The sequence below is a fragment of the Peromyscus californicus genome, unplaced genomic scaffold (assembly GCF_007827085.1).
Source record: "Peromyscus californicus insignis strain IS unplaced genomic scaffold, ASM782708v3 Scaffold_9__1_contigs__length_137607984, whole genome shotgun sequence".
Lineage (NCBI taxonomy): Eukaryota > Metazoa > Chordata > Mammalia > Rodentia > Cricetidae > Peromyscus > Peromyscus californicus.
The window spans coordinates 103,548,555-103,566,603 of NW_026294617.1; the positions used below are offsets into that span (position 1 = coordinate 103,548,555).

Sequence of the window (18,049 nt, forward strand, 5' to 3'; positions counted from 1 at the left end):
TCAGCCATTTTTCTTTCACTTGGCAATGCAGTCAACACTTTTCCCCATCAGCACTTACAACACCACCTCTGGAAATAGTGTCCATGTTCACAATCTGCACATTTCTGCTTCCCATCTGTGTCTTCACTCACAAAATACAGAGTTCCTCCCCTCTTCTGTGTTTCTTCCAGTTGCTATTAAAACATGTCTGTATCGCATCTTGTTGATGCTTTTCAGCCCTCACCGTTCCTGATTTCTGCTCCCCTGCTCTAGCCCAGAGTTGCTGCTTCATCTCAGCCTTTTGCTAGTACTTCTTGCTTTTCTCCTAAACGGGGGTGTTTTCTGGGATCCAACTTTGGCTCTTGTCTCCATTCTGTCTTTATGTGGTCTAATGAAACTACTGCCGGCAAGCTAATGAGTCTCAAATCTCCCCTGCTTCAGTATTACATCTGAGGCGAATATCCTCTTCTAAGTACTTCTATCAACACAAATCAGGATTCACCACCCTCCCTTTCATGCCTATGTCTCTTCCTGAGTTGCATAACTCAGTGTAGAAACCTCTAGTGTGAACTCTCTTTGAACACTGTGTCTCCCTCTCTCCTACCCAGAGTTTATATCCCTATCAAGTGTCTATTATAAACTCAAATGTTGTATCTTACCTTCACTTAACTAATCTCAGGTTTTGCCGTCATAGTTTATCTCTTAAACTAGAGTGAATACCGACAATTATGTCTTGTTTCGCTAGAATCTGTCCTCACTGCCACCTGAGTGAGTTTTCTAATGCAGAGGTTTTGTTGTGCATTCTGTTTTTGAACAGCACTTCTGTGCCTGCCTATGACCTATATGACATCCCGAGTTTGCTCTGTACCACAATACAGTTTGTGTCACTGAGCAGCTTCCTTCCTTTATCGAGCAATGGTCCCACCAAGATATGTGTGAATCCTTTACATTCGAAGTGATTCATCAATGGAGAGCCACACTTGAATACCTTTAAGCTTGAACATTCTACTCCAGTTACTGGAACATTCTTCATCTTCCCTTCAGCCCCACTTGGATGATGCTTCATTTTGAATGAACAGTCTTAATTCTAGTTCCCCTGACCAGGTGCCTTATGGTATTCTTTCAACTGCTTGTAAAACTTGCCTTTGATCGGCATCTCCAAAATACTCCAAAGATTGCACTAAATTTCTAAACATGGTCCCTGATGAGTGGTCCCCTGATCCCGCCTGTAAACACTTATGGAAGTCTTTGACTGACTGCTGGGGTGCCTGCTGCTAACCGGATGGTCTTCTAATTGCTTTTGGTCTCATCCACTAGACTGAATATCTTGAGAGCAGAGATCATTTTAATTATTTTTGTGGCCCCTAAAGTAAGCACTGTGTCTGCAAGATAGTAGGAAAATGAGTGTTAAGTGAGTAATTTATCCATTCATTCACCAGATGAAAAATTAGTCTTTCTCTCATGATAGCCCCCACCCAGCTGCACCACCCTCCAGGGTATAATTAACTGAAAGATGAAATTAAGGCCTATAAATAGAATTATTCTGTGAGACTGCAGAGTCTCCTGAAAGCAAGTGATAAATGAATACATGTTTCAATACACAATATTAATTATGTTTTGAGCATTATGAGTATCTGTTACTTGATTTATAAACTATAATCTCCTGTATCTGTTTCCTTCCTATTGAAATCAATTTGCACTGAGCTACTGGCTTATTTTGTACTTCTGGACTTTATAATCTTCACAGAACTATTAGTATTCATTTTATATTCCATTAGTAAATGTACATTAAATGTGCAATTAGTTTAAAACATGATATTTGAACCTATATTTTCAGACAAAAATGAATTCTCTTTGAATTATAATATCTAATACCCAGTGATACAAATTAGCATTTTTTAAAGATTGTAAACTTCCTTATATATGTTCTTCTGCAAAGCTGAAAGACTTGTTTAGCATGTTTATTTTAAATTAGCAGTAAAGTGATGGTGACTGTCTTTAACAGAATTGCCAGATTCACTCATGTCATATCAAGTTTTCTTTATATGGCAGCCAGACAAGAAAAGTCAACTATTTCAAGAGGCTTTTTTCTGTATTTTTAACAAAGGTGATGCATATTCAAAGTATAATCTATGAAGAATCTACATTTATATACTAATCACAATTAACACAAAACAAACTCAATGGTATTTTAACACACATCATACATACAATCACACACAGATGCGTGTGTGTGTGCACACGCACACACACACACACACACACACACACACACACACACACACATACACACCTCATCTACTGAAAGAAGAAGCTTCTCTGATGAAGGCTAAAAACGGCACTGATCTATGGGTATAGTAATGTCATTAGGAGTCATTTTATTGCTATGGTTTTTTTTAATCAAAATAATAGTATTAGGTTTTCCCTAATAGTTTCATGATCTACTTAGTTTCAGATTCTCGGCCACTTTAGCAATGTCAGGCATGCATTCTATCACATGGATCAGACCTTAAATACAGTCAAAGAGCGGTTGGTTATTCTCATAATGTTTGTGTCCCTATTGTACCAGTGTATCTTCAAGACAGGTCACTGCTGTGGGTCACAGAGTTTGTAGCTGGGAGACAGTGATGATTGCCTTTCTCTTCCAGTAACATGCAGAGTCCCTTCAGAACCATGAACACTTGGCAATAGGGGTAAAGCATCTGCTAGTAACCAGCTTGACTTTCTCTGTGGTTGATAACATAAAGAAGTGTTGTATTCAACAACAGGGCCTTAGCATCAGGTTGTAGAGAGCAACCAACAGCATTGACAATAACCTGTGATATTTGGGCAGTCCATGGAACCACTTTGGCCAATGACTCAACAAGATGCAACCCATTCTTGGCACTGGAGGTGTTACTTGGTGGAATAAGACGTCTAGTTGGGGCATTGTCTCCCTCATTATATGGTGAATCTATTTAGATTATTTTCATATATACATATAAATTAGGGTGCTTCTACCATAGTAGGTTTCCATATTGTTTTTCAAAAGGCTTTTGGTTCTCCCCCCTCATATTTGTTCTTTTACACTGCTCTTCCATCACCATCCTCATTTGATTCTCCTATTCTAGTTTCCTCTTTCTCTCTCCATAACACTAAATTCTTTTTCTCCTTCCTTGGGAGATCCTCTTTTCCCCTTGGTCCCTTATTCAGTACCTAACTTCTGTGGTTGTTCTGTGGTTGTTCAGGTTGCAGCACACATATCCAAGGCTTAAAAGCTAACATCTGTATATGAGAGTGAACATACAACATCATGTCTTAATTATTGTTCTTTGCGCCTGTGCTAAGATGGTCTGTTAAGAAAGTCTTTTCCTGAGCCAATGAGCTCAAGACTATTCCCCACTTTCTCTTCTATCAGATTCAGTGTATCTGGCCTTATGTTGAGGTCTTTGATACATTTGGAGTTGAGTTTTGCACATGTGATAAACATGGATCTACTTGGATTCTTCTACATTGGGCCATCCAGTTTGACAGCACCATTTATGAATATTCTGACTTTTTCCACTGTGTATTTCTGGCTTTTTATATTTAAAAAAACTTAGGAATGCATAAGTATGTGGACTTACATCAGGGACTTCGATTCCATTGACCAATGTGTCTGTTTTATGACAATACCACACTGTTCTTATCACCATAACTCTCCAATACAAGTTGAAATCTAGGATGGTGAGATTTCCAGTGTTATTTTACTATTCACGATGTTTAAGCTATTCTGTGTTTTTGTATTTCCATATGAAGTTGAATCTTTTTTTTAATTTCTGTGAAGAAATATGTTGGATTTTTGATGGAGAATTCATTGGATCTGTAGGTTGCTTCTGATAGGATAGCCACTTCATAATATTAATCCTACTGATTCATGAGCATGGGAGATCTTCCCATCTTATGGTGTCTCCTTCAATTTCTCAGTTTTTTTCTCATCGTAAACTTTTATTTAGGTTTTGTTTTATAATAATATATGAATATGCATTTATAAAATTGAGGCACATGCTTCAATAGTGAACAGATTTCTCTTTATTTTCTGATTAACATAAATTCCACAGGGTGGAATATTATTTCTCAGAATTTACATGCTGCCTTAATGTAATGTATTTTCTTATTAGCATTTTAAATCTTATTTTTCTTTTTCATTATTACATTTTTTCTTTTTTTATTGAATTTATAGGTAAAGGGATCAAATTCCTTGGATTCATTTATAGTCATTAAACTAATTGAAATTTTAACAGAAATATTTTTCATTTATCATAATTATTTTTGCATAATTTTATTATACTTTAATCCATCTCATATTTGTAGAAAAATTGCAGGGATAGCCAGAAATGTTTTTTCTTGAACCATTTTAAAAGTTACTTGCTCATATAAAACCTCCTCTTTCTCACTAATTAGACTCCGGAGCTCCACCCGGGGCCTAGCAGTGGATCTCTGCATCCAGATCCCTCAGTCGTTGGATGGGGTTTCTAGCACGACAATTAGGGTGTTTGGTCATCCCATCACCAGAGTAGGTCAAGAGGAGGGTTTATATGAGCGAGAATTGTTGAGACCAAGGTTGGATAAAGCACAGGGACAAATAGCCAAACCAATGGAAACACATGAATTATGAACCAATGGCTGAGGGGCCCTCAACTGGATCAGGCCCTCTGAATGGGTGAGACAGTTGATTATTAGCTTAATCTGTTTAGGAGGCACCCAGGCAGTGGGACCGGGTCCTGTGCTCATTGCATGAGTTGGCTGTTTGAAACCTGGGGCTTATGCAGAGTCGCTTGGCTCAGCCTGGGAGGAGGGGACTGGACCTGCCTGGACTGAGTCTACCAGGTTGATCTCAGTCCTCGGGGGAGGCTTTGCCCTGTAAGAGGTGGGAATAGGGGATGTCCTGGGGGAAAGGTGAGGGGGGCGGGAGGGGGGAGAACAAGGGAATCCGTGGCTGATATGTAGAACTGAATTGTATTGTAAAATAAAATAAAATAAAATAAAAAGTTACTTGCCAGCAGGGGATTCACTATCCCTCATACTTTACTATGTATATCCTACAACCCAACCTCCCCTTTGTCATACTCTGTCTTTTCTGCAAATGAGGATTTTTCTTCGTTATTAGACACAAACATCCATTGAATTCAGAAATCAACACAATTCTTCTCAATTACTCCTGAGACTCGTTTTAGCTCTTCCAGCTCCCCGATTGTATCCACTGTATTTCAGGATCACATATTTCATCTGATTATCATCGTCCCTTAATTTCCTTTCAAACCAGAAGCACTCCTTTGGGATCCTTCTTTGAACTACATGATCTTTTTTTTTTTTTTTTAGTTTTTCAAGACAGGGTTTCTCTGTGTAGCTTTGCACCTTTCCTGGAACTCGCTTGGTAGCCCAGGCTGGCCTCGAACTCACAGAGATCCGCCTGCCTCTGCCTCCCGAGGGCTGGGATTAAAGGTGTGCGCCACCACCGCCCAGCTGAACTACATGATCTTGTATTAAGTTCATGTCCCATATCTTTGGTTGTAATGACTTAGAGACTATGCTTTTTTTCTTCCCAGAGCTTCCTCCAGTTCAGTATCATCCCACACAGTTCCAGTTTGTCACATTACTAATCACATTAACTTTGATCACTTAGTGAACAGGGTATCTTTTAGACTCATCACACAATGAGTTGAGATCAAAGGAAGAAAGAAACTACTTTTCATTCACTCAGAATTTGGTGGTATATTTTAAAATATCCAGCTTGTCTTCAGGATAGTTGCTGCTGTCAAGAGAAAGCCAGGCTCACCCCCAAATACTCAGGCAAGCTCACCTCAGATTTCATCCCTTCCTTGCCTGAATTAAAACAATCTACCCACATTTTTGATCAGACAAGGAACAAAGGGAAGCAGCAGCTTGCTTCCATATAGTTGGCAGGCATTGCTTCTGTCTCCACTTGATCACAGGGGAGGAGAATTTGTACCTTTAAGTTGCCTCCACTGTTAGCAGTATCCTGATTATGACATCCTAGAAAATAGCAAAGCTTTAGGAAGGGAAGAAGACACATGTGTGGGTAGAGATGAAAGTAGGGGATGCTAGCAAAGGCAGGACTTTCTTCTTGCATTTTCCCAAATGAGTTCTGCCAAAAAATGCTCATTATTTCATCTGCTTCAAAAAATTCTCAAATATTTTTGTGGTAGATATAAGCCTCAGTATCTAGTTTGCAAATCTTTCACTTTTGACTGCTCCTGGATGTTGTCAGAAAGTACTCGTAGTAACTAAACATTTAAAAACTGAATGAGTAACAGACTTAGTCATGCTACTCCGAAATCAGCATCACAGCCTGGTGGGCAGTTAAGGTGGTTCATAAAAATAACACAACTCTCTGTGTCTCTGCTTTCCCAGCCATGAATTGAAGACACAGAATATGGCTTGTCATCACTGCAGTATGGAGGATTAAGTTCAACTGTCCATATGAAGGAGAATCTACAAACTATAAAACTTTATACAAATATGTCCTAACACACCACTCTACACGTTTGGGTAGTCACAGTGACAGCTACCATTTACTAACTCCTCTCCACACCCTAGATTCCACGCTCCTTTCTAGGGCCTACAACACCCCAACATATATCATCACTCAATCTTTGTGATGAGAAAACTGAAGATCAGAGAGTTAAAGTCTGCCCCCAATCTCACAGATAACTGGAAATCCAAACTCAGGTGTGTCAGAGTCCAGCACCTGTCAGTGCCCCACATCCTGCTCCAAACTGCATCAGTCTGAGGCTCAGAACAACCAACGGAGAAATTAACCTGAAAAATCTCTCACTAGCTATGAGCTGTTGGGCAAGCTTTGTGTTATTGGCTCTAAATTTCCCAACGTGGAAACCATTCTGCTTTCTGGAGAGGCAGAAATCTCTTAGTTCACTAGTGAGTCTGGACTCCCATTTGTCTGCCAACACCACACCATCTTCTGAAAGCGGTTTTGTCTCTTCCCTTCTCCTCTCCCCTCCTCTCTTTACCCTTCCCTCCCCTCTCCCCACCCAGAATATTTCTTATATTTTCAAAGCATCATTTCCTTTTGCCTCTACCACTAGGTGAGAAGTAACCAATTTAATTACAAAGGCTTAAATTTTTTAGCCTTTTGAGGAATTAAATAGGCATTCAGGTCAAGGACAAGGTCTATACATGATAATTATTTAATTAATAATGTATCCCCATGAATTGTAGCTAAAAGTTTTACAAATACAGACTTCTCCCCCTTCAATTTTTTTCAAGTTTATATTGGCAGTAACTTCTCAATTGTTCGTGTATAAAGTTAGTGATCTGATGAATGATTGTTAGGGATCCTAAACTAGACCAAAATTATCAAGAACAGTGGTGAATGGCACCTTCTGGATTGGGTGTTTAGCAACACTTGTGAAATGTCTTTATGAATGCATCTATTTTAAGTTCCTGTGACTGTGATTGCTGTGAAATGCTAACTGCTAGTGATGGCTGGAGGAAAGAGAGTTTGCAAAGGTAGTTTTGCAGAGCGAGAAGTGGTCACCACAGCTAACTCATCAGCATTCGTGTACAATTAACACTCAAGAATTCACACTTGGGTTGCATTGCCTGCTAAGCATTTGAATACAGATTGGATTATTCACCCAAAGTACAAATGACATGTGGCCCTTATAGAAAACATTACTATGGACAGAAGTTTTCAGTTTGGGAGGCTGTGTGTGTGTGTGTGTGTGTGTGTGTGTGTGTGTGTGTGTGTGTGTTCTGTGAGTTCTATATGTGTATATATTTGTGGAGCTCAGTGATTGAGCTAGACTTCTGGCCAGCTAGCTCTAGAGATCTGCCTGTCCCCACCAGTGCTGGGGTTACAGACACAAGCCACCATGCTCAGCTTTTCCTATGTGGCTTCTGAGGCTCTAAACCCAGGTCATTATTTTACCTACTGAGCCATCTCCCCAGGTCCAGGTTGGGTGTTCCATCTTAGTTTTCCTCTTTGCAATTGATTTGATTCCAAGAATACCTTCACATTTACCCTAAATATATTTTTATAGCCTGTGTGTTTTCGTTCTATTTTGAAAGTTATTTTGAGCATATGCAAGAACTTCAGTCGATTCCTTTTTAAAGTATCATGAATTAACAGGTATAAGTGGATTCACAGGGACCTCACGTTTAATATGATAGTACCCAATTCTCAGGGGAAATCTCTTGGGAAAATGCTGGAAACTAGCTCCTTATCATTTTAATATAAACAGAAAGTTTCCCTTGCTCTGTTAGATTTCACTCTATGCAATTTATTGATGGGGACAGAGAGACATTGGCAAACAGAAGAGCACTTTCTTCCTGGGGAACTGGAAGAACTGTCTCCAGCTCTAGCTGCAAACACTGAGATTTGTTCTGCAGCCAAAACCACTTCCTTTGTCAGAGATCAAACAGGTCAGGCTGAAGTGTGAAAAACAGGCTGCCGGGAGACTTTTGCATGATTCTTCCTGGGTTCTAGAACGTAAGAGTTAGTTTGAAACATACACTCTCCAAAGCTACTGGGAGATATAATATTCTGTGCCTCCCTCTCTATCTTGTAGCACTCTGACATGTAATTAAAAGACTAAATTTTATTGTCATTGATTCTGTTGTAAGGACTTTACAAAGACTGAGATAAGGGGTGAAAATCTTAGTTTCCAAAGTACTGAATATGCACTTCAACTGTTAAATATGAAGCCAAATTAAAATTTTGAAGTGAGAGTAGAGCTGCTGAAATGATCTTATCTATTTTGAGGTTGAGTTGACCTTCATAGAAACTTTATTTGACTTTAGAATCGTCTGTATGGAGAATGTCCCTTTTATCCTGCCTTGACCCAATGTTTACTCTTTCCTCAAAGGTATCAGATCCACACCGGACTCCAGCATTCTATCATCAGACCTACCCAACCCAACTGTCTACCTCTAGACAATGCAACCCTACCTCAGAAGCTGAAGGAGGTTGGCTATTCAACTCATATGGTTGGGAAATGGCACTTGGGATTTTACAGGAAAGAATGCATGCCCACCAAGAGAGGATTTGATACCTTCTTTGGCTCACTTTTGGGAAGTGGAGATTATTATACACACTACAAATGTGACAGTCCTGGCATGTGTGGCTATGACTTATATGAAAATGATAATGCTGCTTGGGACTATGACAATGGTATATATTCAACACAGATGTATACTCAGAGAGTGCAACAAATCTTAGCTTCCCATGACCCCATGAAACCTATATTCTTATATGTTGCTTACCAAGCTGTCCACTCCCCACTGCAAGCCCCTGGCAGGTATTTTGAACACTACCGATCCATTATCAACATAAACAGGAGGAGATATGCAGCCATGCTCTCCTGCTTGGATGAAGCGATCCACAACGTGACCCTGGCTCTAAAGAGGTATGGTTTCTATAACAATAGTATTATCATATACTCCTCAGATAATGGTGGACAGCCCACAGCAGGAGGAAGTAATTGGCCTCTCAGAGGCAGCAAAGGAACATATTGGGAAGGAGGCATCCGGGCGGTTGGTTTTGTGCACAGCCCACTTCTGAAAAACAAAGGAACGGTGTGTAAGGAACTTGTGCACATCACAGATTGGTACCCGACCCTGATTTCACTGGCTGAAGGGCAGATTGATGAAGACATTCAGCTAGATGGATACGATATCTGGGAGACCATAAGCGAAGGTCTTCGTTCACCCCGAGTGGATATTTTGCACAACATTGACCCCATTTACACCAAGGCGAAAAATGGCTCCTGGGCAGCAGGCTACGGGATCTGGAACACAGCAATCCAGTCAGCCATCCGGGTGCAGCACTGGAAGCTGCTCACGGGGAACCCTGGCTACAGTGACTGGGTTCCCCCTCAGGCTTTCAGCAATCTGGGCCCAAACCGATGGCACAATGAGAGGATTACCTTGTCAACTGGCAAAAGCATCTGGCTTTTCAACATCACGGCTGATCCATACGAGAGGGTGGACCTATCCAGCCGGTATCCTGGCATCGTGAAGAAGCTGCTGCGGAGACTGTCGCAGTTCAACAAGACGGCAGTACCCGTCAGGTACCCCCCAAAGGATCCCAGAAGCAACCCGCGTCTCAATGGAGGAGTCTGGGGCCCGTGGTATAAAGAGGAAAACAAGAAAAAGAAGGCAAACAAGACTAAGGCTGGGAAAAAGCAAAAGAAAAGTAAGACTAGGAGGAGAAAACAGCTGACAGCTCACTCTTCAGCAAAATGCCACCCAAGTGTGACGGCTGGCTAAAGCCAAGGCTTTCTGACTTGGTTAAGCTTCCGTCGCCGGGTTTCTAGGTAATTCAGAGAAATTGCCTCAGAAAATACCACTACCGGCCGCCTCGGGCTTGTTTTCGCTTTGCTCTCTGCCGAAGGCTCCTGGCACCTGGCTGCCACGTGGACAAAAAACTACCCTCCAGCGTGCCAAAGGCGATGCTTCTGCAGGTCACACAGGGAGGAGGAGGATGTGGGTATTTATTTCTCTCTAGCCTGTCAATGATGAGTCGGCTGACAAAACAGAACGCTTTGGATTGCCATAGGGACTGTGACCTGTAGTGGAAGCCAGTACTAACCTGATGGAAATCACAGGGTAACATGTTCAAACATGACTTTTGATACAAAGATTGTGTTACCTCAAAGGCCTAAAAGCGATATTTCTAAATGAAAATTTTTTATCTGTGTCATATGCAACTTGGGCTTTTAAACTAATTCTTTTTCGTCTTGTCTTTGTCTCTTCTCTGAGAAAAAGCTGCTTCTCTTAGGTGAACAGCTTACACCTCATCTCCTCTTGCTTAAAGGAATAGTAGATAATGTCTGAGCATTGCCAGAAATGAATGTAACTACGTCCCAAACACTTTAATAGAGCAATAATTTCAATATAAAGTGACTAATTTATTTTTCAAAAAAGTTGTGCAAATGATTTTTATTATTTTATTTTTAGTTTCTAAGTAAGAATTTAATTTCAGTTCTTTAAAATGACTAAGCACTGTAATGTCATCAATTACTGTAATATTATGTATGTTCATAAAATATGAAAGGAAAGTCACTTGGGAAAAAAGTGCAGCCATTATTTTTTTTCACCATTATTTGAATGTAAGACAATGAATATATTTTTAAAATTTTGTAAATTTGCTGTTGTACAGAGTTTATTTTACTTTATTGTTTTCACCATGAACTATTTATGTATATTAATTATTAAAGTGATTTATTTTATGGCATTAGTGTGGCTTTTCCAATTTTATTATTACTCATCCAGATACAATCTTATTATTCATTTTGACAAGTACAAGTCTTTTTAGTGTTTTTAGCTGTCCAGGCTGGCCTTGAATTTGTAATTACAGGTGTAAATCAGAATGCCTGGCAACAGGCAAAAGTCTTTGCAAGTAGTCATTTGAAGGGATGGTGTGCTAACATGGAAATAAATAAGATTTTGCAGCTGAAGAGATTTTTTTTCTCATGTGGCTACTGCATTGAAAACAATGTTCTGTTATTGATAAGTAATATTTATAATGGCTCTCCTCTTACACAAAGTACAGAAGGCATCCGCTAGCTAGTTCTGAAAACACAGCCTCAAATAGGCAAAATGAGTAAAAAAAAAAAAAAAAAAAAAAAACCAAAGCTTAATTTTACTATTTTGTTTCTAAAGAGTATAGTTGCATTTGTTCAAGGCCAGCCTGGTCTACAGAGTGAGTTCTAGGACAGGCTTCAAAGCTACACAGAGAAACCTTGTCTCAAAACAACAACAACAAAAAGAATATAGTTGTATTTTGCTACATAGCATTTTCTGAATCTTTGTCTTAAGGCAACATTGTCAGTACAGGCCTTTCTTTGTGGAATATAAAATGGTGTTGTAACTTAATAAATAACATAAGGTTTTGTTAAAGTTTAGAAGAAAAATAGGTTTAAGAGATGCTTGGTTGGTCGAGGCATATTGGTGCACACCTTTAATCCCAGTACTTGAGAGGCAGAGGCAGAAGCAGGTGAATCTCCATGAGTTCAAAACCTACCTGGTCTGTATAGCCATTTTCAGGCCAGACAGGTTTACATACATCCTGGAAGGAAGGGGTGGGGAAACTCACCTAAAGGTATCATTTCAATGCAGACTTTTTCAAAGACTACTTGTTATTATAACGAAAAAAGATGGAAACTTCTACACAGCCTTTTCCTATTTATTTTATCATAAAATTCTTCTCTATAATTTATTACACTGGACTAGGATTCTGACAGACTATAAAATTGCTACTATAAGCGTAGAATCCTGGCTGGGCATGATGGCTCACACCTTTAATTCCAGCAATGGTCTACAAAGTGAGTTCCAGAACATCCAACACTGTTACACAGAGAAACCTTGTCTCTAAAACAAAACAACCAAAAAACAATCTTGCCATGAGATCTTCTTTATGGTCTCAGTAAGGCAAAGGGAGAAAAAGGGACCAAGGAGATAAATTAAGATTGTGAATATTAGCTCACACTGGAGTCCAGTAAATGTTATGTATTGTGTTGGGATAACTGGTTCTCTATAAATAACTGCAAATTCTTAATACTACATGCAACCCAAAGATTTTCTGCCAAGAAATGGCTTTAAAATTATCCATTGCTATTTTGAAAATATTTTTATTTATTATTTGGCAGTTTGATACATGTAAACAGTGTATTCTGACCATCCTCCCCATCCCTTTCTCTTATCCCCATCCCCACCCACAGAATCTCTTTTTCTCCCTCCTGCATCCTTGATCCCATTTTAAATAAAAACCAGTGACAAAACACATTTGTACAAAGTACCCTACAGGCTGTGGAGTCCTCTAGTGCTCATCCATCTAGTCTGCTGCAAAAACTCACTTGATCTGTATTTCTATGCCTTTTTCTCACTTTTCTAAAAATTGATGAATATTTTAATACCCTCGATCAAGCCCCCATTGAAAATCTTAAAAGGAAAGCTGTGCCGCTGAAACTTGAATAATTATACAGTTAATATATTTTAAATGTTGATTTGCCAAGGAATTTGTCTTCAGGGTTGACTCTGAAAGCATTTCATTTACTACTCATAAGCACAATTGTGAATTTACAGTGGCAGGAGTCAGAATATCTATTGTTGACAGGAAGTAGTTGCCTAGCCCAGCAAACAAACTCCACCCGTGATCAGCTAGTAGCTATTTTGTTTCTTAAGGGGAAAACATATCGTACCACTCACTCATTTCACAGCTCTTTACTGTGTTTTACTCTTGTGAACATCACACTCCGGAAGAGTGAGACCAGTACTCAATAATAAACATAAGAACAAGTTTGTTAGGTGCCAAACAAAGACTCTGTTGTAAAGAAAGAGTGTACAGGCTAAAGGAGGAATTCACCCAACACCATGTTGACTCACCCATTGGCTCAGCATTTGTTAAATGCCATAGTGATGACATATGAAGGGTAGGGTGACAAGCAGCAGCAGGCAGGATCCCTGTTCCCATGCTGCATCGATCCTCCAGAAAGCACAAACACAACAGCCTCGTAAGAACACTATTCCCTCCCACCAACACGACCCATTTTTCTTCTTGGTCTTTCTCAACGCCATTTCATACTGGTTGTTGTACTATTTTACACTTGCTGGTGTGTTTTGTATTGCCTGTTTCCTCACCGTGGAGTGTAAAATTCTGAAGAAAAGTGATTAATGTCTGTTCATCTATATCTATATTACCACTATATAAAAGCACATCCCAAGCATAGTGCTTCCTGTACAGATTTGAATGAATAAATAAAATCATATATCCTTCTATCCAGCTACATTTGCTTATACTATTTTCTTGAGACTGTCATGTCTTTCTATGTAGTGCTGGCTGTCCTGGAACTCACTACATAGACCAGCCTGGTTCACAGAGATCTTCCTGCCTCTGCATCCCAAGTGCTGGGATTGAAAGAGTATACTGGCTGTGGAATAATCCTTCTGTACTCTGTGAATATGTATTACTCTCACTGGTTAATAATAAAGCTGATTGGCCTATAACAAGACAGGATAAAGTTAGTCAGGACAATCAAACTGAGGACTAGGATGAAGAAGGAAGGAGTTGAGAGAGACACAAGAGAGACACCAAAGAAGCAAGATGCCAGAAGACCAGTAAAGTCATGGGCCACGTGGCAATACATAGATTAATAAAAGTTAGTTAATTTAGAAGCAAGAGCAGTTAACAATAAGCCTGAACCATTGACCGAGCATTTCATAATTAATACAGACTTCTGTGTATTTATTTGGGATCGGGCTGTCGGGATGGGATAACGTCCATTTACAATATACTACCACTAAGCCCATATTTCCTTTTTGTTTTTCAACAAGGTCTCATGTAGCCCAGACTGGCTACAAATGCACTAAACTATGTATATGAGGATGACTGTCTCTGATACAATTCTGTGAAGAAACACCATGATCAAAACAACTTATAAAAGAAAGCATTTAACTGGAGGCTCATTTACAGTTTCAGAAGTTGAGTCCATGACCATTATGTGGTGAACACAGCAGCAGGCAGGCACCCATGGTGCTGGAGAAGTAGCTGACACTTACATCGTATCTGCAAGTTGGAGGCAGAGCGAGAGAAACTGGGCCTGGAGTGAGATTCTTTAAACATCAGAGCCACTCCCAGTGACATTTCTCTTCTAAGAAGGCCATGCCTCTTAATCCTTCCTAAACAATCCATCAACTAGGAACCAAGTATCCAAATGTATGAGCCTACGGGGCCATTCTCCTCCACCACAATGATCTTGAATTTCTGACCACTCTGCCTCTACTTCCAAGTGCTGGAATTATAGATGTGTGCCACCACACCCAGCTTAGAATTAATTATCTTTAATACCATTCCTCATAATAAAAGAAATGACATAAAGTACACAAGTTTCTAGAACTATGAAAACTTGTTACTGGAACACAGTGTTACAGCAAATGCTCAGCAAAAAATAAAAATAAAAATAAAAAAAAATCAAATAAAGTCGACAGCAAACTTTATCTATATCATCTTTATTTCCTCATAACACAGAACATTACCTTTCTAACACAGCTTAGAGTATTACAGAGTGCATTGCCTTAAAAGCAATCTCCAGAAAGGAAACATTGTGAATGATTTCTTTGTACCACTTTGGAAAACAGAAAAAAAAAATGTAATTATCAGATAAACTTTTGTGTCTCTATTGAAAAATGGACGTTAAATGGTTTATGGTTCAAATCTCGGTATTTTGTTACAAAGCTCTCCAGACTGACAGACTAAGAATTCTGTTTCAGGAAATGATGTGCCTCTCTTACCCATCTTACTGGCTGGGCATCTGAGGGAAGTTGATTCATTGACTGGATATGGTGTTAATTAAAGCACAGAATCAAGATGTTCTCTCCGAAAGTTAAGCCGATTAGACCAGACTCACCCAAGTCCTGACTGTCCTTCTCTGATTAGAAGTTTCTTTGCTCTCAGACTTGCCACAACGCTGTCACAGTGTCTGTCAACTGGCAAATATAATTCCAGGGAACAATAAATCCTCATGTTAAAATGTAGTAAGAAAATAACAAAGGCTCATTAGAAATGTCCTGCCTATTCATTCACTACCTTTTTCTCTTTTTTTTCCAACTGATAATTAAATGAAAAACATGCATTTCACAAATCAAAAGTAAAATTTGTCTTTGGATAAAAATCCAAACCCAGTCATCAATGTGATTAGGTCATATGGCTCCTTCTAGGACTAAGACTTTCAAAATTAAAGTTCCTTTCGATGTGAGAATCGACTGAGGAGTGCCACCAACTGACACCTAAATTCTAAACAACTGTGACAGTCTAAAGACCAAGTGTGAGGGCAAGAGAAGAGGTTTGTCTGTGCCTTCAGAAGGTGTCCAGGGATGAACTGCTGGTCTATTTAACAGGAGAAAAAACACTAATTAGTTATGCCCACAAAAATATTCATAAAGTGAAGTTATGCCAGAGCAACATGATGCAGGGTCCCCTATCTCCCTTTCTACAGGGGAGGGAGAAGGCAGAATGCAGACAGTTTGGGGGTCAAAGGCAAATGATGTATAGGTGAATCAATGGGCTTGGAGACACTTTGAAGGACAGAGTCTATTGTGCCCACAGAACAAAGGGTTGCAAATAATTATCTTTGGAGGACCAGAATAAACAGGATCAAAACAGAAGAAAGTGCAGTGTGTGTATGTAAAGGTGTGTATGCAAGAACTCATTCTGAGACTCAGCAGGCTGTATTTACCTCTTTATTAGTGTGTATATATATATATATATATATATATATATATATATATATAAAACTAAGTGTATATATTATATATTTAAAGAAAAAGAGACCATGAATCTGAGAGGAAGTTGGGGAATACAGGAATTAGAGGGAAGAGTAGTAAATGATGTAAATGTAATATATGTTTATAATTATATATATATATATATAATTTTAAAAGTAATTTTAAAACATGCTTCAGTCTTACCTCTTAAGATAGGAGTTTAACTAGTGAAAACTCAGGGAAGGAATCACAGATAATTGTCTTCCTCCTTGGCAGATCAATATTTTAGCAAACAAGTAGATCTCAGGATAAAGCTTCCCACATATTGTGGGCTGTCACAGTGAAGCTCCTTCCTATATCTTGTGCTCTAAATTCCTTTGACCTAAAATTGTCACCGTATTTAAAAGTGACAGTCACTGGAATTCTTTACATGGTTAGAAAAAAAAATTTCTTTTATTATTTGAAACTACTTTTTTTTTCACATCTCTGATACCAAACATCCAAAGAGTCCCTTCCAGGAGAAATAGCATAACATCAGCCATGGAGACTCACTCTCTCTAATGTGGACACCGGTTCTCTATCTTCAGCATTTCCTGGTAGAAACAATCCTGTCTAACATTTGTCTACACAGAGAGAAAGATAAGCACACTCTTTCATTATTTTTTTGTTGGGCATTTAGATTTAATAACAGCAGAACAATATTATCAGTTATTTTTCTTTTCTTCAAGTTTTGCTGAAAGCTACAGTTCCCACAGAATTCCAGATGTTAAATTCACAGCTTCCAAGGTCTCCTGAAGTCTCCCAGCTTTCTACAGGGCAACAAGGGCTAAGCAAGGAACAGGATGAAGAAGATCCACCTTTATCTACACTCTGGCTTATGCTGTGCAGTTCCTGACATCCACACTGGCCTCAAGCTGTGTCTTTCCCACATCTCACAACGATTACTATTCCAGACTCAACAGCTATTCTTGAACACCAGTCCCAATACTCCCCTTAAAAAGATGAAGGATGGGGAAAATCAGAGAAAGGAGACTGAGTTAATGTGGCACATTGAAAAGAGGAGCAGAAAGCGGGGTGGAGTGACCCCAAGTTCATCTTTGGGGTACTTGCATGAACTTTAGGTTTAAATAGAGAATTAGGGCAGGATGCAGAAGGTAGGCATAATTAAGTAGTCCTGGGTATGAGGAGAGTATCCTTAATTATTGTCTCAATTCAGATTCTAAAAGGTGGTTCCAAGAAGTCCCTTGCTTGAGGGAACAAGCCAGTTCACATGAGATGATTATTCCCACTCCAGGGTACAACCTCAGCCTCATTTATAATTGCCCTCATGCACTGATGTTCTATTCAGCTAAGCCTTGTTCTTCCTGAAATCCTAGGTGACTGAAGGTTTAGGACAAAGGATACAGACCATTCAATGCCTTCTAAGGGTCTGGAATAGGACATTCCAACACATTGCTGGTAAGATGGCTCAGTTACTCTTATCACTATGACCACAGCCTTGAAAGGGAATAGAAAGATTGGACATTACTGGCCTTTGGATTTCTATTCTTTGTGTGATTCTCAGGGCTACCTGCAGATGAAGCACCATTGCAAAAGCTGATAGAGATGCCAGGATTGATCCTTTTGTCACCCTGCAGGCCAGCGCTTCTTAGCAAAAGCAACTTCTAAGTACCCAATGTACAAGGATGATCCACGTTTGACTTTCATGGAACCTAGACAACCTCCAGGCCCCCACATCCTTTCCTGACATGAAATCAGACTCATAGAACCAATGTGAACAGTTGTCAGTGTTTGAGTCCTCCTCCCT

At 39.4% G+C, this 18,049-nt stretch overlaps 1 protein-coding gene and 1 long non-coding RNA gene across 2 annotated transcripts in view; one reads left to right on the plus strand and one right to left on the minus strand.

Moving 5' to 3' along the window:
• The window catches only part of Arsj (arylsulfatase family member J), a 72,030-nt gene extending 60,642 nt beyond the window's left edge, over positions 1-11,388 (plus strand). Inside the window, exon 2 of the mRNA XM_052731664.1 lies at positions 8,847-11,388. Coding sequence (XP_052587624.1) covers positions 8,847-10,248 — 1,402 coding nt within the window. The 3' untranslated portion in view covers positions 10,249-11,388. The remainder of the gene's footprint in view (positions 1-8,846) is intronic.
• The window catches only part of LOC128106273 (uncharacterized), a 146,335-nt gene that overhangs the window by 40,015 nt on the left and 88,271 nt on the right, over positions 1-18,049 (minus strand). The gene's annotated exons all lie outside the window — the stretch shown is intronic.